The following is a 23,784-nucleotide window of genomic DNA, read 5'->3' on the forward strand; positions in this document are numbered from 1 at the left end:
GTCTGCCTGATTTTCGTCTCCGGCATCTCTCTCGTTGTTGCCATCCAGCCGCCGTCTCACCCGCTTACCCGCTTCCCTTCCTCACTCGTTGTTGCCGTCCAGCAGTTACGCCGGCGTCGCTGGAAAGTTTCTGGAGTGGTGGTCGCCGGATTTCGGGAAAATTCGCCTCCATGAGATAAGCACTGCAATCATAAAATTAGTGTACATTAGTTCAAATAAAATCATAAACACAGTCTCAATTAATTGTACACCTATTTGTACACTTATTTATAAGTATTTTAAAGCATCTTTGAGAAGTCTTGCAGCAATCCATTTGATTTTAAAGCTTCTTTGAGAGGCCACTTTTGTTTAATAGTAGCTGCCTCTTTTATGTCCAATGGTTGCCATTTTTTAAAATGACCGAAAGGGTAAAGGGTTTAGGGTTTAGCTTCACAGTTTCCCGCCAAAAAGGGTAATATTAACTTTCCATCCAACTCTTCCTTTTAGTAGTATAGATTTGTAACGGTATAGATTTGTAACGGTCGACAGTTACAAACGTTACAGACGTTACAAACGTTAATTATGGAGCATGAATACCTAGACACCTCTCACGGAGTTGTTCTTTCCAGAAATGTATCTGGACGACCCGATCAATGTGCACGCATTCTACGAAGCTTTCTCTGTATTCTCATTTGCTACATTGTTTTGTCTACGTATCCGAAATTAATTAATTTCATATCTCCATATATTGTGACATATTTTAATATATTATTTCTCACTCACTGGGAATCGGTTTAGAGAAAGTGAATATATCACAATCATCTACTCGGAGCGTAGATCGATTATAAATTATTTAATTATTTCAAAATTAAATAATCCGTCACTTGTACGACCCGGTCCAATTGCGTTGATCGGACCACGATTCCAACATTAAAAGCCTAAATGATTTGCTAATTTTATCCAAAATGAATCAGTCTCTAAATTTAGGCCTCTATTAGTTTTAGCTCATATTGTGTTTTGCTTTGGACTCAATTATAGGGAAATGACTAAACTCATTTAATCTTTTTTTATCTCTCACTTACTCTTGACCTATCTTGCTGCTTTGCTTTTGTTTATCGTCATCGGTCCTTTCTTTGGCTAATCACAATCATAGTGGTTAGTTCACTTAGTTGTTACTATCTCCTTTGCAAAAGTAGAGCAGTAGCACTATAAAATCGGAGGGATCCAAATAGACATTTCACAACTTTCCCGATAATTTTTTCTTGAAATCAAAATACAAATTAAACCCATAACTCAAAAATATTTATAATAAATTTGATACGTCATTCTATTATAGTACTAATAGACAAATTTCCAGATGCTCAATTTTAGTTTATGCAATAATCAATTTTTTTTAAAAAAACCTTAATTTAATTGAAGGTTATTAAAATATCCTTATAAATATTTAAATTAATTGGGTCGTGCTCCCAATCCATATTCAATATTTAGTTTTGTGAATATCCAGGATGAACGTTGACAGAGCGAGGATGATATTAATTGAAAAAATATAAACTAATTGTACCCTATATATATTTATAAGAACACAGAACCATCACCCATTTTTTCAATTTCTTATCAATCCATCAATAATGGCTTAGGATAGTGAAAATAGTGTTAAAAAAGCCGTTGACTTTATAATATAATAGTAAGAAATTAAAAGTTAAAAAATTGAGTTTTCAATGTGCGGTGAACGTGGATCGAACACGTGACCTTCAGATCTTCAGTCTGACGCTCTCCCAACTGAGCTATCCCCGCTTTATGTTTATCTGTAGTATTTTGTTCTTCTTGTTTGTTATAAACGAGGATAATTTATGACTTAGTACTTTATTTACACCAAATTGGATTTATCAAGTAAAATTGCCTGGTGTACTATTCAAAAACTCATGATTGTACTGATATTCATATGGTTGGAGGTGATATTGTATGTAATGTTTTCAATGGCTAAACACTTTTTATCTATCTTCTAGGTGTTGAAGGGTTTTGAGACTTATAAGATATAATGCACACATCTTACACGAACTTCTGATAATATTGGAACGATACATAGAAGATTAACATGGCCTCTCGTAAAGGAGGAGAAAAGGACACTTGAGTTTTCTCAAAGATGAAATCATATTCATTCTTTCTTCCTTCGGCAACAAACTCATCCACAAAGCAATGCACAGCAACAGATGGCACGATGATTAACATCCTATGGCTAACACGTTCTAAACATAACGTGTCGTGTGACGACTAATCATATCACAAAATAGGAAATCAAGAAATTCATAAGCTTTAAAAGAGAAACACATTGATATTACAATTTGCAGAAGACTGATGTTACCATGTTTTCTTTCTCTTGTATGATAAAATGTTTCCATATATAGTAGCTTCAAATGAGTAAGAAGAAAAAAAGTTTCCTCATAAATGTCAAAATTTTCTATTTTCGGCGGGGCTACACTAAGGCAGTTGGATTTCTGAATATTTGAAACAATAGAAAGTAATTAAATTAAATACCTGCAAATATTAAAAGCTTGATGATTATCAACTTGCGACACACTCTTGCAGATATTGGTGGCTCTGATCCAAATACTGTTCCCACAGAGGCTTATATCTGCCTATACTCAGCTTCAGCCACGGCTTCATGTTCCCGTTAAAGTGAACGACAGCAGCAGTCTCAATTAACCGGCTATCAATATTCATGTCATAGCCCAACCCCAACACGTGCCATCTCCGGTCAAGTGGCTCAGTCAGTCCATAGAAAGCCAGGAGCCCCGGAGGGAGAGTGCCAAGCTTCCAAAGTGACCGATCGATGTTCCTTTCCTGCCAGAAATGATATTTTGAAGTTACATTCTCCTTTCTCCAACCAACCAAATCGAAAACGTTCATGCCAAACGCCCATCCACAGGCTTGTGGATCATATTTGGCGCTGATGAGAGGATTTGAGAAATTGAGATATCTGTAGTATCGGTGGAAGGCTTCCAGGCATGTTTCGACAGCACCATTCACATTCCCGTGCAAATCCAGCGAGAAGAGAGGTGTCAAGTCCTTCTGAACCACAACATCGTCATCGAGAAAAACTACCTTCTCCAACTGAGGATAAATCTCCGGGATGTAGAAACGAAGATGATTCAACAGAGAGAGGTACTTTGGGTTACGGAACTTGTGTTCAACTTCGATATCTGACGAAGCATCCAGTAGTTGTTTTAAGACAGGCGCATACGACGCATTCAACCAAGTGAAATCTTCAACGCTTTGGACTTCTATGGCAGCCCCTTTAAAATCATTACCAAGAAACCAAGCCTGCATTGCCCCATACTTCACCCCATTCGTGACGATATGGAAAACGAGTTGCTTCGGGTGTTCAGCATTTGAAATGGTGGAATTGACAACAACTGAAACAGCCAGAAGGTTATCGGAGAATATACAAAAATGGTAGAGGTTATTGTCCACTAGTCGGGGCGAGTTTCTACTCTCATTTGCAAGCTCCTCTATCGACTTGTTCTGAATCCAGTTGGTCGTGAGCTTAATGTCGATGCACTGAAGGTTCTTGGGTATTGATTCGGCAGCTAACTCTCCAAAAACGGTGCTCTGAACAGTAGCAGCATTAGCACGCTCTTCAAGAGCTTGAATATGGGATTTCATCGTCATTATTGTAGTTGCAACATCATAATGAGCGTCTTGCGCCTTGAAAATAAGGGTTGACAAACTTTCAATAATCGGTTCCGCTTCTTCTAGAGATATGGCCTCCTCTCTCTTTGCAGCCTTGGAAAGCAACAATTGGCAACTTCGTATTTTTGTACTCAGTTCCCAAGCAAGGTGGAGATTATTATGTTCCTTTGCAATAATAACATAAGCTTTGGCAAGGGTCATTTGCTCTGCTAATTGTCTGGCATATGATCTTGCACTCAATATTTCTTCAGTAAAATTTCGGTTCGTATGAACAACCCTGTCAATTCGTGGGTTTATCTCCTGGAAAAGGCAGTATAAGTTATTGAACCAATTTTTTTTACGACAGTCTGATTACAGCAAACTGATGAGAGATATATGCATGACAATCAACTAGTATAGTCAGGAAAATTGCAATACATCAAGAACGGCCAACCATGGAACATGGTTCGTACAAAAAGTAATTAGATAGCAAAAAAAAAGCCATCTGGACAATGGGGTTATAGGTATTGTAAGCTGTTGATGATAAAAGAATTCACAATGTTGATTTCTGAAAGTCTATGGGCTTGTCTGCTTTCATTCTAAAAAGAGCCCTCTTGTCTTTCACCATTCCAAAACAGGAAAATGCAGTTTTTCATCCTCATTTTTGTCAGAACACAATATACCTTAAGTGCCATGCTTATCACCAACCTACTAGCTGTTCACATCTTTTCATGAAACTAGAAAAGGATACCATAACTAGTTCTCCCTCTGTCAACAAAAAATTTGTCACATTGTGGATGACAGGTTTTCATAAAATAGTTGGTGGTGTGTGAGTGGAATACACACATGTGTACACACACACAGTTCTCTTACATTTCTCATGTTTATGAAAGTCCCACATCCTCCTTTAAATTAAAATTTAAATTCACAATATTCTACTTTATTTAGAAAATTAGCATGAATATCCCGCATACAGGTATCAATTTACATGATCGTGAGAGTTAAACTATAGGGAAGATATAAGAGTAGTACAAACCCATTCTCTCAAAAGCAAGAGTAGTAGCTTTAAGACAGAATTCCATCATCAAAGTCCACAAGATCTGTTAATGATAGCTTTACTCAACTATAAAAATTCAGCTCTACTTTATCCCAAAATGTTACCTAGCATATTAAAATTCCCCTTTCCATGGAATTCAATAGCCTTGCATAGTTGCATTTTATAAAATTACTATTTATATGACAAACAAGTCCTAGGAGTCATTATACAATCCAATGGGCTATTTGATTGTTCAGTGCTACCATTACGTATACTTGAAATTTCACATAAGACCTTTAATCTTCTTCTGTGGTTCACTAGAGATTTTCACAACTAAAACAAATTTGAATTTGACGGGTTAAAACAGAATACTAATGATGCCTAACCTATTTCTTATCAAATTCAAATCCCTAAAGAAGAAAGTCGTACTGAAGGACATCCAAAGGTAAGTGCATAACTCATATGTCACAAACAAATACTAGAGTATTACACTCTGATCTGGAAGCTGAACAAAAATGGGGACATAAGTCTTTTATTATTAACTGACTTCACCCTCTGCCAAAGACCACTCATTTCAACACACCATTTTAGAGATAGTGCCTAAACAGTGTTTAGTTTTCAAATTTTCTATTAAACAATAGGTTGCCACCAACGAATTTGGTCATAAACCAGAGTTAGCCAAAAGAGATAGTCTAGCTTACCTCACTACAGAGGGTGAACCATAGACCTAAAGTACTACATCATACACGTTAAACTGGAGCTGTGATGTATCAATGTAGAGTGATACATGAGTATATTTGTTCGTATATCACGAGAGAAATTAATACGAGTATGCAAATTGTGAACTGAAACCTAAATCAAAAGTTAACTTTTTACAGACACTCGAACCACATGAGAAAATTTTCATTTACTGATTAGTCATTCATGATTAACTGGTTGATCACTAGATTAGCTTACATGATTTCCTCTGATCCAAACAAACAAAATCAAGGCTTGAGATAGCATATGAAAAGGCCAAACACAATACAGAGATCACAAGCATTAATCATCTCATCTAAAAACACACAAATCCAATCCAAAAACATACATTCAAATACAAAACAGATATTTATAGCGATGGCTCAGCAGCATTACCAGTACAGGTTGTTCGATGTGATCCTCATCTCGATGATTATGCTGAACAATAAACAGTCCAAAACCTGCAATCAAGAACAAGAGAAGCAGCACCCAGATCCACCACGAAAAGCTCCTCCGAACCGGGCGCCGAAGGTCGGTCGCCCGACGGCGCATCTCTCGCGCAAATCTCCCCCAATTCAATGCCGATTCCACAATCCCATCGATCAGAGCGGATCACAGAACCAGCTAAATCAAGAATCTCGAGATCCCGCCTATCAATTTCCCACAAAATCAAGAGCTCCGAGAAATTTCAATTCGTGCCCTAACAAATGCAGTCGTGGATCTCAGTATCAAATTGGGGTCCAGAATGAGAGAAATGGTCTATCACTCTCACAAATGAATGATGAATGCCAGCTTTGTTGACTGAGAAGAAGGGCGAGTGTTTGAATCAATGGCAAAGAAGCAATTTTGGGTGAGTTGGCGTTTCTAGTTTTGTTCATCAATCAAAAAAGGGTCGATTTTGGGTAAATCTAATGAAGATTAGATGGAGGGACTACACAGTGTTTGAAGCTTTTTTCTTTAGCTACAAAGTTTCACTTAGGTAAAATTGGAAGATGATACTAATATACTAATGTGAAGGAAAATGATACTCGTATTTTCTTTAAATGGAATCTTTGTATTTTCAGTAATTGCAAGTTTAAATATCAAAGATTCGAAGTAGTTAAGTTTTAAACATAGCATATTAACACGTTCATATAATGGCAAATTTCAAACTAACCCTTTTTTAAAATTGTTCAATGACTAGAAATTATAATGACCCGGTGCTAATTATTGACGAGATGCATATATGCAAAACTAGATCTTAATATAAAAACGCAGAACAAAATCATACCTATGGTATTTTTAGATCATTATTAACGTAGTTTTAGGTCATTTTAATAAGGGCAAACTGCCTTAAAAGTCATAAACTTTTGTCAAATTTCGATTTTTCTCATGAACAAAAAAATTGGCGTATAATGTCACGAACTTTGTAATCAGTCGCCGTTTTCCCATGGCGGGTTTCCCGGCTACGAAGCCAGCTGACGTGTCTTTTTAAGTTGACATGGTTGCTGAGTGTGTGTTGACTGGATGACGTGGATCACAAATTAAGCTAACGTGTCTTTATCATGCCTCCACCACCACTCCTCCTCCCTACTATCTTCCTCCTCTTCCTCACATCCGCCGCCGCCGCCGCCACCGCCCAGCACTCCGATCCCGGCCCCGACTGCATAGAATGCACTCATTAGCTACTCCAACAAGCGCATGAATCGCAGGATCGACGCAGCTGGAGAGAACTTTAGGCAACTCCGACAGGAAGAGCTCAGCAACTCCGACCGGAAAAGCTTGAGCTCCTTCTTCTGCGAGGTCACGATGATCCAGAATTCCTTCGCTGCCATTCTGTGGCAAAATCCCCTCAATTCATCAGCAAACCCTCGGCATTGTCGACCTCCGCGCCCTTGCCGGAGAACACGCACGCCCACCCCAAATCATAGCTATTGATCGCGCTGCTCACCACCGAGAATACCTCAAAGATCGCCTTCAGCACGATTCGCAGGATCCATGCAGCAGGCCACCAAGATCCAGAATTCCTTCGTCGCCATTCTGCGGCAGAATCCCTTCAATTTCATCACCAAACCCTCTGAATAGCCAACCTCCACCTCCGCACCGCTGACCTCCTCCTTTGTGCCGTCGACGAAGAAGGAGCTTCCAACAGAGAGTGCAACTCGTCATCAGTGACGTCTATGGAGATTTCTTGAAACAACGTCGTTTTGACTATGGAAAATGACATCCATGAATTTCCGGCGTTCTCCATGTCATTTCAGGCTTGCCACACACTCAAGATTTCAACCGGAAAAGTACATGGTCGGGTCAAATGGGAAATACTAGCAACCCGGTAAAGTTCTTGACATTATACGGTAATTTTTTAGTTCGTGGGAAAAAACCAGAATTTGACAAAAGTTCATGACTTTTAAGGTAGTTTGCCCTTTTAATAAAGGATGACCTAAAATGATCTAAAAATGACATCAAATCCAAATTTTATAATATGATCTAAAACTGCTTTATAATGACCCTCCGTATTTTTATTTAATTATTGGCCATCAGATCATCTAATTCTTGGGCCAAAATTTGAACCGCATTTCTATATTTAGATGTATTCTTCTTTTGATCATCTATATATCTATATGTTTTAAATCGATGATATGAAACACTAGCTAGGTAGTGTACATGTGCACTTATATGCACTAATTAATGTTTTAGTAAAATGAAAAATTTGATTAAATTTTTATTACTCCCATGACTTTCAAAATCAATTGTTAGTATCATGACTTTGATATCTACAATTATCTCACGTACAATGCTTGATTTGGGAGAAATCAATCTGATTTAGTTGACAAAACATTACTCCTTCTGTCCCACTAAAGATGACTCACTTTCTTTTAAAGTTTGTCTCAATCAAAATGATACAGTATATTACTATAAATGGAAACACTTTTATCTCTACTTTATTTCTTCTATTTTACTTTACTCTGTCCACTTAACACATAAAATATAACTGCATAAAACTTCATGTCGTCCAAAAAAGGGTCATCTTCCTTGTGACGGAGGGAGTACAAGAATAAAATAGCGCTGATATATGTTGAGATGCAAAGGATGTCATTTTTATCAAACAAAGTACAAGCCCATCCATGAATAGTGAAGATCATATCTTTCTTCATTCATTGGAGAGAGGAACAAGGAAGAATAAATTGAAGTTGTGAATTTTGATTTTGATTCTAAATAATTGAGTGGCTTTATTCAAGCAATTTATCATTGCAATTAGACAATTTCTTCATAGAGCAAAGAGGTTGAGATGTTGGAAAAGTGACTTTTAATTTCAACCACGTAAATAAAGCCGTTTTAGTGTACATTTGTGCCACCTAGTTAGTTTGCCGCATCCGTAGGAGTATATTTTAGACATGTATGTTTCATGTGAATAAAAGACACATGGTAAATGAATTTTTCCCCATATACCAATAATTTCAAAAATATAAAGTCATGTTATTAATGGCGGAATTTGACGCCTGCAGGAATGATCATAACTTAGACCAAATTTTATTTTCATCAATTTCATTTTTCCAACTAAAGGAGATAGGTTTGTTGATTGACAGAGAGATATAAAAGCTCACTGGATAAATGTCATTTCATAGCCTGGATAAGTGTCCAAAACTGAGTACTGTTGTTTTCTCCAAATGGGTGGTCAATTCCATCTCGTTTAATAATTCTATGCAAAAATTATGCCAAATTATGAAAGAGTAAATTTATCAACTTTCCCAACCATCTTATACCCCCCGTTTTCTTCTATATCCGTCTTTGCTTTTTTTCCCCATCTTTTACTAACATTATACCAAGAAGTAGAGTAGGAGAAAAGTTCATATCATTAATAAAACATTATACTAAATCACAATCATAAGCAGCAATTTCAAATATGTTATCATTCTGAAAATGTAAATGCGTATAGTTGAAAAAACTCGATTAACATTCCTTAAGCATCAACACAAACTTGTTTCTAGACATATATTTGAACAATATTTATTTCCTATTAACTTGTTCTTTTCTTCTGCAAAATGCATACGTTTCATAATAGTATCTAAATACACAATATATATGTTAGGGAGTTTAGACAAAAACGTGAACAATTCGGATGTCCTGAAAGGCGTAAAACACTTTCAGATCAAATCAATTTGGCGGTTCTACCAATATTTGATCGGATACAATTCAGGTTTCGAAGATATTCGTATGTTGATTCTGTGATACCAACTTTGAACCGAAAATGATCAATAAGTAGAGGCAAAAACGAAGCATCGCGTTTGTTCATCAGTTAACCGATTTTAACTGATTTTTGACGGGTTTATCAAATTGAAAAATAGTCCTTCAAATTTCGGAAATTATATTTCCGGATGAATTTTCTGTACAGTAACTTTAATGAAAATAAAAAATTTCCAAGCTCGACCCCCGCCAGGGACTGCCGCCCCTTGGACCCCGCTACTCGCGGGGCGCTGCCCCCGAACCCCCGTCTAGTCATAACTAATTCAAATAAGTGTATACTCCTCACTTCCAACTCATTTGATGTCTCATTATGATCACTTTGATCAATCAAGTTAATCCAATTACACTAAAATATCCAACAATATACATACACACACAGCAGGTAGATACATTATACATACATACATACAGCCGATTCAATATACAGTTACGTCTGCCTGTTTTGGCCTTGCATCTGGATGTGGTGGAGCATCCACGGCAGCGCCGCCATGTCCCCATTATTACTGCAAGGTTCACTTTGGCCAACGTGGCCCTCATTCTCTTCACTACATTTACATATATCACATTATATTCCATAAGGTTGATTCATTGAAGTAAAAAATTGATATGGCTTTTAATTCTTTAAAATTGAATAATTAAATTAAAATGCATGTAATCAACCCTGTGTTCAAAGAGCTAAGAGGCTGCTCCAGATCAAGAGACAGCGCGTTTGTGTTGTGATTTTGGGCTTCACATGGTGGAGTCGATTCTATCGTCTTCTCCTTCATCTGCGCACGCCATCAATACAACAAATGCACAAAATTTTTAATCAAACCTACATTACCTATTGTTCTTAATTAGGGTTTGACAACAACACACACATTCAACGTGGGATTTTCGCCCATTCTTGACTAATGTTATCTCATGAGAATATGTAAACTACGGCAGAAATCACCTTTCTGGAAAGCAAGTTGTTTTGCTCCTGCATTGCCTTATCCTGACAAATAGAGTGATGGTAAATAAAGGGGTGGAAAACAAAAATACAAATTATACCTTTTTGATTAAGCTCTCACCTTCTTTTGTAGCATTGAAATGGACTCATTCATGAGATGATTCTACCAGAAAAAAAAATGCAGTATCAAATATACTTGAAAACAAAAGGCGGTACGATCATTAGAAAAAATATATAAATGCAGTTAATTACCTTTCTAGACCTAAGTTTTTTCAGAGACACATCAAGTTGATGCTCCAAGTTCTGCACCTCCTTCATACTCAGGCTTTCCAAGTTATCTCCAGATAAATTACTGCATAATTGCAACATATGTTTTTAAATTCCTGTTTTGCAAAACAGACTGAATCATCTTTCACATCATCGTGCAGTAATCGCATGTTCGCATCTATGCATGATCAACGATTCACCTCATGTTGAGGGACATTGCAAAATTTGCTTGATTTTCAGACAATGCAAAATCATGTCATTGTTGTACAATTCTATAGCTAGAATTTGATAGATTTCTGCATTTTCTTGGCACATGACAAACATCGATAGCTATTGCACGATAGCGCATATAAAACTAGATATACAATATAGATTTTATACCTGTGATTTTTTTGCAAAACCTCCAACCTAGTCTTAAGCTTACCAAGTTCTACATTCCAGCTTCCCTGCTCAATATTGTTTGTTTTTAGTCAACATTTAGTATGATTATATCCACAAATTTCAACTTCTTTCAATATGTATGCATTATTGAAATAAAATCAAGTTCAATAAGAAAGTTCAAGACCAGAAACTGAATTTCAAATGTTAGACAGTACTAGATCCCCTCTTCACATATAAGACTACGAGTTCAAGATTAGTTACACTATATAAGCTTGTAAATGAATTATGAATTAACTAACATTTCCATTACTTAATAACAAGTTATTGCATGAATTGATAGAATTGCTATAAATAAATGATATTTATTGGAATCTATAAGTAGTGCATATGGAATGATATTTGCTTCTATTATATTGATTATAACACAAAATAAACAATGGAGCGCAATATCATTTTATATTTTATACTATTAAAACTTAAAAAATGGTAAATAAATTAATTGTACTGACTATTATCAGTTCTATAAAGTTACATGCACATGTCTAAAGTACAATTATGTGCATATAATATCTAATTAATATTATGGAAAAAACATACTCCGTATTTAAATAATAAAATGAGTTCATTCAAGTCAGATAAAAGTTAATCAGATTTATTCAACACAGTCTACCATATCAATAGTTTAAAGTAACTATCAATGTTTAGTAAGAAAATAGTACTAGATAAATAAGATTTTTAATCCAAAAATAATCTCTATTTAGATTAATATGAATAAATTTAATATTTTTACTGCCTGATGGAGGGGGAAGATGAGACCTACAAATTACCATATTCAAATTCTCATAGGTCATAGCAACAACTTTGATATTCACCAACATGCATTATCTAAGCTTCAGCTACACAATCAATTTGCAGCTAACCATCACAACGTTGTCACTATACCGTCCCTTAACTGTCCCTTAAAACACTATTTGCGGGCCTCACTGTACTTTTTTATTTCATCCCTTAATTAAGGGACGGAACCTGCAACCCTCCGTCCCTTAACCGTCCCTTAATTTACTATTTATTCAATTTTATTTATTTATTTTTTTTCCACCAAATTCAATTAATAAAAACACACTTCATTAAAAATAAAATAACAATACAACATAAAATTCGTAAAAAATTAAAAAAATATAATTAAAAATCCTTAAAAAAATAAAAATACATAATTTAATTTCCTCCACCAAAGTTTGCCCAAATGTGCTCCATGAGATCAACTTGGAGTTGGGCGTGGGCGGAAGAGTCACGTGTCCTTGCCCGAATAGACAATCGTTCTTGTATATACGAATTCACTCCACTTTGAGGCGGACTACTGGCGGTTGAGCTTCCGGGGGCTTCGAGGTCGAACCAATTTCCCACCTCGAGTCCTTCGTCTTGGACAATCATGTTGTGCAAGATTATGCACGTATACATGATGTCGACCATGTTCTCCATGAACCACGAACGAGTCGGGGCTTTGATAATGTTGAAGCGCGCTTGGAGAACCCCGAACGCCCGCTCCACATCCTTCCGAGAAGCCTCCTGCTTCTGCTCAAAAAGCGTCTGCTTTGCGTTCACAGGCCTAGCGCACGTCTTCACGAAGGTTGGCCACTTCGGGTAGATGTCGTCGGCAAGATAGTACCCCATTCTATAGCGCCGATTGTTAGCGGTGAAGTTGATGGCCGGCGCTTTACCATCCAAAACTTCGGCGAAGAGGTCGGATTGCTGGAGCACGTTTATGTCGTTGTTCGAGCCGGGGACCCCGAAGTACGCATGCCAGATCCATAGCTGGTAGTCGGCGACGGCCTCGAGTATAACGATGGGGTGGGTGCCTTTGTGGCCGCTCGTGTATGACCCCCTCCACGCCACTGGGTAATTCTTCCATTGCCAGTGCATGCAGTCGACGCTGCCAAGCATCCCGGGGAAGCCATGCACTTGTTCGTGAAGGCGGAGCAGGAACTGGTAATCTGTCGTGCTTGGCTTCCAGAGAAATTCGTCGGTGAAGACTGCCCGGGCGCCTTTGCAGAATTGGAGCAAGCACATTCTCCCAATGTTGTCTCCAATGTGGAGGTATTCGTCGAACACATCCGCCGTTTGTCCAGTCGCAAGCTGACGGATTGCTGCAGTACATTTCTGTAGCGTCGTGTGGCTGGGACGGCCGACGGCGTCGAACCTTTCTTGGAAGAACTCTTCCCGGCCCGCCAATGTATTTGCGATGTGGAGAAATAGCGGTCGCCGCATGCGGAAACGGCGATGGAATTAGGTATCTCCCCACACCGGATTATCGCAGAAGTAGTCGCGAACTAACCTTGCGGCGGCTTCCTTCCGGTTACGATGGATGTAAGTCCGGGAGCGTCTTTGGGGCGGCACGGCTTCCTCCGCTTCCCGGCGTCGATCTTCTTCAAGTGATTCTTCCATTATTCAACGCATTTGCTCATACGGAATAGATGTGTAGTTGTGTGTGAAATGAGGATGAATTAGGAGTATTTAAAGAGTAAAAAAAGAATAAATTTTTTTTGAAACGGCTATAAAACGGTAACATTACCGTTTGCCAATTTTTCATTTTTATTTTTATTCGAATTTTTTAAAAAAATTGATTTATTGCGTCAGCGTGACGAATCCCACTCGCGGGCCGGCGAGTGGGCGTCACGTGGCTAGCCGTCCCGCGTTTCGTCACGATGGAACGGGACTGGTGACGGGCTGGTGACTGGACGAGACGCTGCAACGCGTCCCGCCCCGGTTCCGTCACGCAGGAACGGGACTGGTGACGGGCTGGTGACGGGACGAGACGCTGCAACGCGTCCCGCCCCGGTTCCGTCACGCAGGAACGAAATACGGGCCGCCGCGCAACGCGTTGCGGGTGGCCTTATGCAATTTGCTAGGTACAATGAAAAGTTGGGATTCTTTGTCACCCAAAATTTGACGAACACGCGAATGTGTGAGAGGGTTTCGTCCAAATTCGATTGACAAAGGAATCCAACTCTTACCTAATACCATAACTGCAAGCTGTAGGCTGATCTTATTGCAAATTGACAATGTAATTGAAGTTTAAACCATACATGTTCGTGAAATTCAAAGTTGTAGCCTTATGCACTCAAACCTTGGTATCTTTTGTGGAACCCCCCTCTTTCTCACTAATGTTAAACGCCATTGCGACGTCGCAATGAAAAACGACAACGACAATGGCAACACGAACACATGTACGAGGGTTATATTTTAGGTGTTTTCTTGGTACAGAAATTCTCAGATTTAATTTTATCACGAACACCTCTAATATGATTATTGTAAAGTATTTTCATAAAAATGGCTGCTATGTATTTATATTTTTAAGTTCTTAACTACTATTATTTTCATTGAGGCGAAATATACTCCCCTGTTCCAAATTAATTGACCATCATTTCCAATAAAACTGATTATTTATATTCCACGACATTATGATTTATTTGTTTTCTTCTTCTCTCATATTTTATTAACTGAAATTAATCTTTCAATCTCTTAATTTTTTAGCAAATACATAACGATAAATTTATCTTCTCTATTTTATTTTTTACTTTAACATCTTAAAACCTATTGATTTTGGATAGAAAGAGCAGCATTAAAATGATCATTCCACATATAGAATCACTATTTGAAGTGTTAAATTCTCTAAATTCTGTCCCACATCGACTTGGTGAAGATTCCATCTAATCTATATAAGTGTGGATCTCCTTATAAGGCCTTTTAAGGGGTGAGTGTCTCGTTTCTAATATGAAGGAAAGATATATCCATAGTTGGAATGGTCATTCTATGCATGTCTTATTTTACCATGTCATTAGTCTCTTTATTGAATATTTATGATAAATCACATGAAAAGATTTACTCCCTCTGTCTCAAGATATTAGACTCGTACGTCACTTTGGGATGTCCCAGTATATCTTCTTATCATAAGTCTGCAACGCTGCATCCGGCCTTTAAAACTACTGAATTCATCATGTAATTTAGGAACCCAAGTAATTTCATTTTTTGGTGCAATAAATAACATAACAAATCAAATTCAATCATTACACAAACAAACTCTCATACTCATGATAAGAAGGAGACTTGTTTAATCCTTGATCCTCTTTCTAGGGTTTGTTCGCTACACATGATAAGCATGAGTGTATAATATATGCATATGATATGCTAATATTTTGTTTACTTCAAAAAATCAAAATTCTTGGTATATATTATTGGACTAAACTGTCATAATTTTACCTCTACCATAGTTCATATATTCCTTATAACTTAGAACATCTAATTAAGTAAATATAATAATGATACTTATAAGATAATTAACTATTACTCCCACTATCCATAGAGTATGACGAAGGGATAACACTGAGTTTTAAGAAAAATATTATGAAATGTATTTTAATCGAAGATGTGTCCCACTAGGAATATTGAGTTTTTCTGTAAATATAGAGTCTGCATGGGGTAAAAATAAGGAGTTCTACTCTTAAATGAAAATTGCTGATTTTTGGTGGACGGACGAAAATAGCTATAAGATCACACTTTCTATGAACGGGGGAGTATATATTTTTACTAAGATATTGTCCTTTACCATACATTTGTATTAAATCATTTTGGTTTGAATGCGAAATATAGTTGAATATATTAAAGTTAATACTACTATATGTTATAATTGTCTTAATTTGGTTATTAAAGTCAATACTATACGTTAAAATTGCATCATAAATGTTCTTTATCGAGAATTTTGTGTTGTGAAGCAAACAAATGTTTGATTGTCAAACATATCAAACCTTTCTTATCCAAAATTCCTATGTTAATACTACAGATTGGACAGATAAGTCTTTATCATGCAGGTTAGTTAGCAAATGAATCCCTAATTTATTCAGATCTAAAACTACAATACAGCCGCAGTGAAGACATAAAATAGCTCCAATTTCATGCATCCAAATTAACCCAAAAATGTTATATATACTTAAAACTTTAATACATACCGGAGATTGAAGATCAGGTGCCTTCTGCCCATCAACAGATGATGATCTTTCATAACGGTCGAGGATTCTTTCCATGCTGCAAATTTATATTCAATCAAATTTAATTCACTATAATGAATTGGATTTTAATTGTACAATAGTATTAGATTAAACTAACGATTCAATCTATAAAAAATCTTAATCCCCAAAATACTTAAAATAATATGCTAAGAAATAAAAGTGAAATGAAAAGGTTTGTTTCAAGTTCTTCATAAAATGAACTCACTCGAAAACAAGTAGAAATATACAAAAACAGCAGTAGAATTAAAGCATAAATTACTCCAGTCTCCTCACTTATTTAGGGGTTTTAAGCTAAGATTTACATTTTCAGTTTCAGAACAACTAATTTCACTAATCTTATTTCCATGATTGCATGTTTAATCATGATTAAAATTGTGAATTAAAAAAAAAGCAAATAAACAAGAGAGATATTTTGTTCATAACATAAGAGCATTCACATCCGTGCTCTTGCCAACGAGCACGGATGTGGGTCCGGACCCATTTTTTCTGCATGTTCTTAGGCAAGAGCACAACACCCACACCCGTGCTCTTCCACAAGGACAAACACAAGGGTCCCACCTTTCCATTATTCAATTTAAATAAAAACATTTCCATAAAATTAAAATACATTAAAAATACCAGAAATAATATTACAAAATACATTAAAAATTAAAAATTACATAATTAAAATCCTAAAAAATAAAAATTACATAATTAAAATCATAAAAAATAAAAATTACATAATTAAACTCCTAATCAATAAAAAATACATAATTCAACTCCTAAAATAAAAAAAATACTACTCGTGGCCGATTTTCGCCCAAATGTGTTTGATTAGGTCTTCTTGTAGCTCAACGTGGGTTCGGAGATCGCGCATTGTGTGCCTTGTTTCGATCCTCTCACCCACCGTCGTATGCACACCTCGGCGTGGGGGAGACCTCGCGCTTGAGCTTCCGGCTTCATCCTCGTCATAAAAGCTAGCCGCCATCGGTCCTTCGTCGGCTATAATCATGTTGTGTAAGATAATACACGTGTACATGATGTCGGCGATATTGTTCAAGTACCACAGTCGAGCCGGGGCCTTCACAATGTTGAATCGGGTTTGAAGGACCCCAAAGGCTCTTTCGACGTCTTTCCGCGCGGACTCATGACGCTGTGCAAAAAGAACCTGCCTCGGGTCTTGCGGGTTGCTGAGCGTCTTCACGAAAGTCGGCCACCTTAGGTAGATACCATCGGCGAGATAGTAACCCATGTGGTATGTATTTTCGTTGACGGTGAAGTCGATCGCCGGTGCTACATCATTCAACACATCATTGAAGAGGGGTGAAGAATAAAGCACGTTCAAGTCGTTGTTGGATCCAGCAACGCCGAAATATGCATGCCAAATCCATAGGAGGTAGTCGGCGACCGCCTCAAGGATAAGTGTTGGGTCGTCGCCTTTGCGGCCGCTTAAGTGTTGCCCCCTCCAAGCAGTCGGACAATTCTTCCACCTCCAATGCATGCAGTCAATGCTGCCAAGCATTCCGGGAAAGCCATGGACTGATTCATGAAGACGAAGCAACCGTTGGCAATCATCGGTGGTGGGTGCCCGAAGGAATTCATCACCAAAAGTTGTACGAACGCCCTCGCAAAAATTCTTTAGACAAAGGATTCCAGTGGACTCACCGACATGCAAATACTCGTCGAAGAGGTCGGCCGTTTGCCCAGTAGCGAGTTGTCGGATGGCACACGTACACTTCTGCAACACCGAGAAACTTTGCCGACCGGCTGCATCTGGACCTGTTTGGAAGTATTCAACACGGGCGGACAATGTGTTGACAATACGCATAAACAAGCGCTTTGACATGCGAAAACGGCGCCTAAAGTAATCTTCCGGAAACCGCGGCTGGTCGAAAAAATAGTCGGCAATGAGCCTTTCGTGGGTTCCCTCCCGGTCACGATGAATGTAATGGCGAGTTGTTCTAGTTGGTTGAGGAGGAGGGACGTGGGTATTCGCTGCGACATATGCTTCATAAGCGGCACGATGTTGTTCGTAGTATTCTTGTTCTTCGCGCTCCGCTTCCGCAATGAGATGAGTGAAATCCATTTGAGGTTTTGAGTGAGAGATAAAGGTGTAGATAAGTTGTATGAAAAATATGAATGAGAGATGGATGAGAGATGATTTGATGTAAAAAATGGATGATAAATGTGTTTATTTATAGATGATTTTGGGAAAAAAATAAAAAAATACAGAAAAAGGGGCAAAAAAACGGCCATTTTTTTGGGATTGTGAAAATATTTTTTTTGTATTATTTTCGATTTAAAAAAAATAAAAAAAATGATTTTCTAACTGATATATCGTTGGCCAATCAGAATGCGTCACGACGCCTACTAGCTGGCACGGACGTGCTCGATGCATCGAGCAGCGGCGGACAGCGTCTCCGTGCCGCTGGCACAGACGGACGCGTCCTGCTTGCCAATGTGAATGCTCTAATACTCCATCAAGTGGGGAAAGGGTAACATGTTCTTTATCATGGGAAAACGAGAAAAAGTTGGCAGTCGCATATTCCAAACTATTTTTCAGATATTTTCATAAGAAAAATGTGTATAGCTACAAAATCAAACAAAAACCATATCAAATTCCGTCACAAAAATGGCAAAACAGAAATTCACCAAATTAGGAACAGCAGAAGGGGATAAAAAAACACATGAAAATCTCGCCAATCATAATCTGTCAGACTAATATAAATTCAATTAAATAAAATCAAAATCAAAAGCAAAAGAAACAAGTCAACCATAGCATAATCACTCACCATGAATCAGTAGCATATTCAGAGAGTTTTCCTTTGGTGGAGAAGATCATCAATCCGACATCGGCATCGCACAGCACGGAAATCTCGTGAGCTTTCTTCAACAGCCCCGTTCGCCTCTTCGAGAAAGTCACCTGCTGATTCACCTTGTTCTCGATTCTCTTCAGCACCACCTTCCCCCTCACCATCTCTCACACACACACACACAATAAATACTCTAAAATACACCTCTGGTTTTTGCCATTTTCGTACTACAAAAACACGGATATATATATATATATATATATATATATAGAGAGAGAGAGGTGATGAGAGTGTGTGATTCTTAAATTAGCCCTGTGTAGTATGTGTGTGAGTGTGAGCGGTTTCAGATGTGGAAATGTGTGGTTTTGGAAAACTATGGTGGATCTGCTGAAATGCGTTTTCGATTTCTGATTGGCTGATGCCAACTAGTGGGATATATTTGTTATTTGTTTCTTAATTTTTATTTTTCATTCAATAACGGTCGCTTCAACTTTACTTATTTTCTTTTTTCTCTAATTAGTGTGTTTGGTAAATTATGATATGATTCCGAAAAAAGAAAAAATAAATAAATTAGTTTATGATACTGTATACGATTGGTGATTATGGGTAAAAGGTGCGTACACAAAATGTGGATCAAACACGACGAGTCTGAATGAAGGTGTGTCCCCTCCATCGTACCATGCAGCTGTCTCAGCCAATTGCGCGACAGAGTCTCGCGCATGCATTGGTAGCCATGTCACTGTGTGCGTCGCCGATTATTTTAAAAATATTTTTTTAAAATATTATTTTTTATTATTTTTAAATGTTAAATACCATTGTGTTGTCAACTAACCATTATCCATCTTCTATAAATTCTTACTTCACTTGTCCCGCACTTCATTCGCACCTCAAAATTATCATTTTCTGTAATATTTTCTGATTTCTTCTGAATTTTCTTCCAAATAACTCTCTTAGTCCCCTTTAAAATGTCTAACATTTACTTTGACTCAAATTTTAAGAAATATAAATGAAAATAGGCAGAGAAAACTAGTGGAATATGAATCTTACTTTTATAAACTAAAATTTTACTGTGATAAAATGAATTAGTAAAATATGAGATTATTGGCCTATTACAAAAAATAATAAAAATGAAATAAAACATTTTATGATTAATACCTCAAAATATAGAATAGTACTACTAATTAATATGGTACTGAAGAATATCTTTTTTTTTCTTAAATTTTCTACCTTTATCCACCAAATTCCACTTTTATAGATGTCAATAAATAATTCGAAGAACAATTAAAAGCAAATGGCTACCCCAAAAGCCCAAACACTCTTTTACCAATCCAAACACCTTTTCTGACTTTTCCTTGTTTGCCTTTATATTAGCTTCAGTCAAGACTATCTACCGATTATGATTTTCCATTTGACCAGGGAACCCATAATTGTTACACAATAATTTAGTCCTACATGATAATTAAATGAGTTAATTAGTTGGTATAATGTCAGATCAGACCATACAAAGAAAAAAACTTTTTATTGTCAATATCTCATTGTGATCACCAACTTAATTATGCAGTATTTCCTTTTCGGAATTCAACATGTTATTTAGAAAGGTTAGTTGTTGTATAACCAAATTGATTTGTTGATTTTGAGTTAAATTCCTTAACTATTTCCAATAAATTTGTAACGGTTTATGTGGAGGTTCTTATCTAGAGACTGATGTTGAATCTTTTTACTTGCTAAAAAAGGTGCATAATCAATGATTTTGTTATTTATTTTGCAATGATTTAACTCGTGTACGCAGCCATTAAATTTTGAGAAGGCCGTTTCTAAACTTTGTTATAGTATCCTCCTCAATGGTGTGTGTTTGTGTGTATGATTTATTTAGGTTACTAGAAATAATGAATTGAAGACACGAGCCAAGATATATAGTCGTGGGCCGAAATCTAGAGCTTCTGAACAGCGCCAATATGGACTTGGTTAGTTAGGTGACTTGGATTTGGTGATTTCATTTTTGAACAATATCTTAGTTTTGGTAATAACAAATTATCTCAATTATTTGCCACACACTAATTTTACCAGCTGATACCATTTATTTAATACTCCCTCCGTCCCACAATAATTGTTACTCTTATTGTAGGCAAGAGTTTAAAGAAATGTAAATAAAAGTTGGTTGAAAAAGTTAGTGGAATGTGAGATTCACTTTTTTATATTGGTTTTATAATAAAATGTGAGTGAAGTGAGTTAGTGGAATGCGGGACCTACTTACCACCTTACCATTTATGGTAAAATGGTGTGACAATTATTGTGGGATGGACCGAAATGGAAAAAAGTGATAATTATTGTGAGAAAAGGGGGAGGGAGTATTTGTTAATTAATATAATAAAAAATTTCTTAAACCAAGATATTGCCTATTTGACAACATAATTGTCAAATATATATACATACAATCCATGTAGTAGAATATATGAATTCTTTACTTGAAAAAAAAAATTTCTTAAACCAAAATATTGCCTATTTGCAAAAAAGGAAATTACGTGGCCTAAGTTAAAGATTAATGAAAAGAAAAAAAAAATTGATGAAAAAAGCTGGCCCTCATTTTGAGTCGCTCGACATAACATTCCTCTCTCTTGTCTATGATACAAGAGAGAATCTATAATGGGAAACGACTGATGGAATATAAGAAATGTGTGAGAGGATTAAATGTATAAACTATTTAAGCCGACAATGTGGTTACCTCTTTTCCACACAAAAGAGGGAATAGACTCTATCAATGGAAAAAGTATATGAGAATGTTTTATATCTATATCTATATCTATATCAATTTAAAAGAGGTATTTTTATCTCTTTTCCACACAAAAGGTAATAGACTATCTTTTTCAATTTATTTTTTTCCTTTGAAATTCATTTGTCTTTTAAGAAGATATATTTACTTTTTTAAAAAGGTAAATATAAAATATATCTTCTCAATTTACTATGAGAGCATCCGCAATGGGCGGACGATGACACGCATCGTCCGCGCCATCCATCGTCCGAACCCATTGCGGGTGCGCGCCATAGGGCGCGGACGATAGTCGCGCCTTATACTTCGGTCGCGGAGGATAGCGCGGACGATGGCCATCGTCCGCGCCATCGTCCGCCCCATTATGGAGGTCTCGGACGATGGCACGCGTTTCGTTTTTTTATAAATACCGTTCATTTGTAACATTTCATTTCACGCGATTTCATTTTCGAAACTTACATTTACATAATTACTACGAAATGAATTCAAGCCCCAATAGTCATACGTTTAGCGCAGGGGCGCATTGGCCGGGTACATAACCCGGCGATTATCGTTCGTTCGACACCAACACCCATTACGATCCCGTATACGGAATCGTATGGGTTGTCTGACATGGAGTCGTCTCCGTACCGCCCAACCGCAGCGGCCGATCCCGACCCCGCCGCGACCGCTTCCACCCCAGCCAGAAAGAAGCGGATCTGGCAGCGGGCGCAGAAGTTGCCGCCTCCCGGTGATTGCGATGAGTATGCCCCCGGCCGTACGAACTACAACGACGACGAAACTCTCACTTTGGCCCGGTGTTGGGTAGATATATCGGAAGATCCGATATTCGCGAACAACCAGCGACAGATCGCGTACTGGGAACGCATCGCGGACCTCTACAATTCGATCAAGCCGCCGACCGAGTACAAGCGCAAGCATGAGCAACTCCGCAAGCACTGGGATCAAGTCAAGAAGCAAGTGAACTTGTACGCGGCGGAGTTCGAGAAGTTCACGCGGTCACAGGTGAGCGGCGAGAGCGCGAGCGACGTGCGCACTAAAGCGATGTTGTCGTACCGGTCGATGTTCGGCGATTTCAAGCACGAGGCCATCTGGGCGCTCTTGAGGGAGAAGCAGAAGTTCCAAGGTGGAATTCTGCACACTGGTGCGCCGAAGAGGACGAAGGTCACCGAAGTTGGTGACTACACGAGCAGCGGCAGCGACAGTCACCCGGTTGACCTCAACCGGACGTACGTGGATGAAGGGAGTTGCGGCACACCGGTGTCCTTCCGGCGTCAAGGCTGCGAGGCCAAGGGGAAGGCGACCGCGACCTCATCGTCGACTGCTGCAACCCAAGCTCCGGTCCCGGTAGAGCTCCCGACCCAGACGGCCACCGCGTTTGAGTCGTTAGCAACAGCGTCGATGGCAAGGACGATGTTGCAGACGCACATGACCCTCAAGAAGTGTACCGACCCCGACGAAGCCGAATATCTCCGGGCGTTACTTGATGAGCTGCGTCGGAAGTTGGGAATTGGTCCGACTTAGTTTTTTTTTTTATTAGTTCAATGATGTAACTTTTTTTTATTAAAACTTCGCCGTTTGTTATTTAGACCGTTTTTTATTTACTCGTTACTTGTTATTTGAAAACAGTTAAATTAATTAAACAAAACAATAAAATGTGATGTGGCGCGCCATAAGACGCACCTTAGGGCGCCCCACTGCAGGTGGGGAGGTAGGATGATAAAACTGCTGACGTGGCGCGCCTTATGGCGCTCCATTGCTAATGCTCTGAGACGCTATTAGTGAAATTTTTGAGTAACACCAAACAAATAACACATGAATAGTGAAATTTTCTTGGCCTCAGTTTGAGAAGTGGGAATGCTTTTTTTTTTTGAGAAGTGGGAATGCTTCTTACTAAAATCATTACCAGTGGATATTGCTTCTGCACTCTAATTTTTTAC

General features: G+C 37.9%; 2 protein-coding genes and 1 non-coding gene across 4 annotated transcripts; all 3 read right to left on the reverse strand.

The window, feature by feature from the left end:
- Window positions 1-1,700: 1,700 nt before the first annotated feature.
- TRNAF-GAA lies at window positions 1,701-1,773 on the reverse strand. The gene has a single exon. It is a non-coding gene; the product is annotated as a tRNA-Phe (tRNA).
- Window positions 1,774-2,178: 405 nt separating this feature from the next.
- On the reverse strand, window positions 2,179-6,385 carry LOC121786127 (hexosyltransferase GAUT11-like). Of its 2 annotated transcripts, XM_042184668.1 has the most exons (3): window positions 5,819-6,385; window positions 2,515-3,969; window positions 2,179-2,250 (listed from the first exon to the last, which is right to left on the reverse strand). In XM_042184668.1, exons 1-2 carry the CDS (start codon window positions 5,972-5,974, stop codon window positions 2,542-2,544), a joined length of 1,584 nt encoding a protein of 527 aa, XP_042040602.1. In that variant the 5' UTR covers window positions 5,975-6,385; the 3' UTR covers window positions 2,179-2,250; window positions 2,515-2,541. The 2 variants fall into 2 exon arrangements, with proteins under 2 accessions (XP_042040602.1, XP_042040604.1); XM_042184670.1 differs by lacking the exon at window positions 2,179-2,250 and having other exon boundaries at window positions 2,268-3,969.
- Window positions 6,386-9,908: 3,523 nt separating this feature from the next.
- LOC121785903 (agamous-like MADS-box protein AGL8 homolog) lies at window positions 9,909-19,424 on the reverse strand. The gene is made up of 8 exons (XM_042184381.1): window positions 19,057-19,424; window positions 16,226-16,301; window positions 11,226-11,290; window positions 10,830-10,929; window positions 10,699-10,740; window positions 10,581-10,622; window positions 10,307-10,413; window positions 9,909-10,191 (listed from the first exon to the last, which is right to left on the reverse strand). The coding sequence occupies exons 1-8, from the start codon at window positions 19,239-19,241 to the stop codon at window positions 10,074-10,076; spliced, it is 735 nt and encodes a 244-aa protein (XP_042040315.1). The 5' UTR covers window positions 19,242-19,424; the 3' UTR covers window positions 9,909-10,073.
- Between the last annotated feature and the right edge of the window lie 4,360 nt (window positions 19,425-23,784).

This window comes from Salvia splendens, chromosome 22, assembly GCF_004379255.2.
Source record: "Salvia splendens isolate huo1 chromosome 22, SspV2, whole genome shotgun sequence".
Taxonomy (NCBI): domain Eukaryota; kingdom Viridiplantae; phylum Streptophyta; class Magnoliopsida; order Lamiales; family Lamiaceae; genus Salvia; species Salvia splendens.

Coding starts and splice junctions, on each gene's coding strand:
- LOC121785903 (XM_042184381.1), bottom strand. CDS start 19,241: ATGGTGAGGGGGAAGGTGGTGCTGAAGAGAATCGAGAACAAGGTGAAT. Junction 10,741..10,829: donor AAAAACTTAGGTCTAGAAAG/GTAATTAACTGC, acceptor TTTTTCTGGTAG/AATCATCTCATGAATGAGTC. Junction 10,192..10,306: donor CTTAGCTCTTTGAACACAGG/GTTGATTACATG, acceptor ATGTAAATGTAG/TGAAGAGAATGAGGGCCACG.
- LOC121786127 (XM_042184668.1), bottom strand. CDS start 5,974: ATGCGCCGTCGGGCGACCGACCTTCGGCGCCCGGTTCGGAGGAGCTTT. Junction 3,970..5,818: donor ACATCGAACAACCTGTACTG/GTAATGCTGCTG, acceptor TGCCTTTTCCAG/GAGATAAACCCACGAATTGA.